The sequence below is a fragment of the Bipolaris sorokiniana genome, assembly GCF_000338995.1.
Source record: "Bipolaris sorokiniana ND90Pr unplaced genomic scaffold COCSAscaffold_8, whole genome shotgun sequence".
In the NCBI taxonomy this organism is placed as follows: Eukaryota; Fungi; Ascomycota; class Dothideomycetes; order Pleosporales; family Pleosporaceae; genus Bipolaris; species Bipolaris sorokiniana.
In genome coordinates, this window is record NW_006911902.1 from 829,800 (window position 1) to 830,716 (window position 917).

Here is a 917-nt window from a genome sequence, read left to right on the forward strand (position 1 = left end):
GCACCCTCGAGCATATCCCTAGTTCTTTTGCCTGTAGCTCTTCGGCCTCCTTCCACCGCCCTTGGTTCCAGTACGTCGACGCTAGGTTGGCCATACTAGTCAGCGTGTCAGGATGCTCGTCCCCAAGCATCCTCTTTCTCGTCTCCATCACTTGTACCTCCAGCTCTTCGGCCTCCTTCCACCGCCCTTGGTTCCTATACGTCGACGCTAGGTTGGCCATACTAGTCAGCGTGTCAGGATGCTCGTCTCCAAGCACCCTCTTGCTCGTCTCAATTACTTGCACCTTCAGCTCTTCGGCCTCCTTCCACCGCCCTTGGTTCCTATACGTCGACGCTAGGTTGGCCATACTAGTCAGCGTGTTAGGATGCTCGTCCCCAAGCACCCTCGAGCATATCCCTAGTTCTTTTGCCTGTAGCTCTTCGGCCTCCTTCCACCGCCCTTGGTTCCAGTACGTCGACGCTAGGTTGGCCATACTAGTCAGCGTGTCAGGATGCTCGTCCCCAAGCATCCTCTTTCTCGTCTCCATCACTTGTACCTCCAGCTCTTCGGCCTCCTTCCACCGCCCTTGGTTCCTATACGTCGACGCTAGGTTGGCCATACTAGTCAGCGTGTCAGGATGCTCGTCTCCAAGCACCCTCTTGCTCGTCTCAATTACTTGCACCTTCAGCTCTTCGGCCTCCTTCCACCGCCCTTGGTTCCTATACGTCGACGCTAGGTTGGCCATACTAGTCAGCGTGTTAGGATGCTCGTCCCCAAGCACCCTCGAGCATATCCCTAGTTCTTTTGCCTGTAGCTCTTCGGCCTCCTTCCACCGCCCTTGGTTCCAGTACGTCGACGCTAGGTTGGCCATACTAGTCAGCGTGTCAGGATGCTCGTCCCCAAGCATCCTCTTTCTCGTCTCCATCACTTGTACCTCC

General features: G+C 56.1%; 1 protein-coding gene across 1 annotated transcript in view; it reads right to left on the reverse strand.

Moving 5' to 3' along the window:
• Positions 1-73: 73 nt before the first annotated feature.
• Positions 74-917, reverse strand: part of COCSADRAFT_118835 (uncharacterized protein) — a gene marked incomplete at its 3' end in the record, with an annotated part of 4,803 nt that continues 3,959 nt past the window's right edge. The window contains exon 2 of the mRNA XM_007702528.1: positions 74-889. Coding sequence (XP_007700718.1) covers positions 74-889 — 816 coding nt within the window. The remainder of the gene's footprint in view (positions 890-917) is intronic.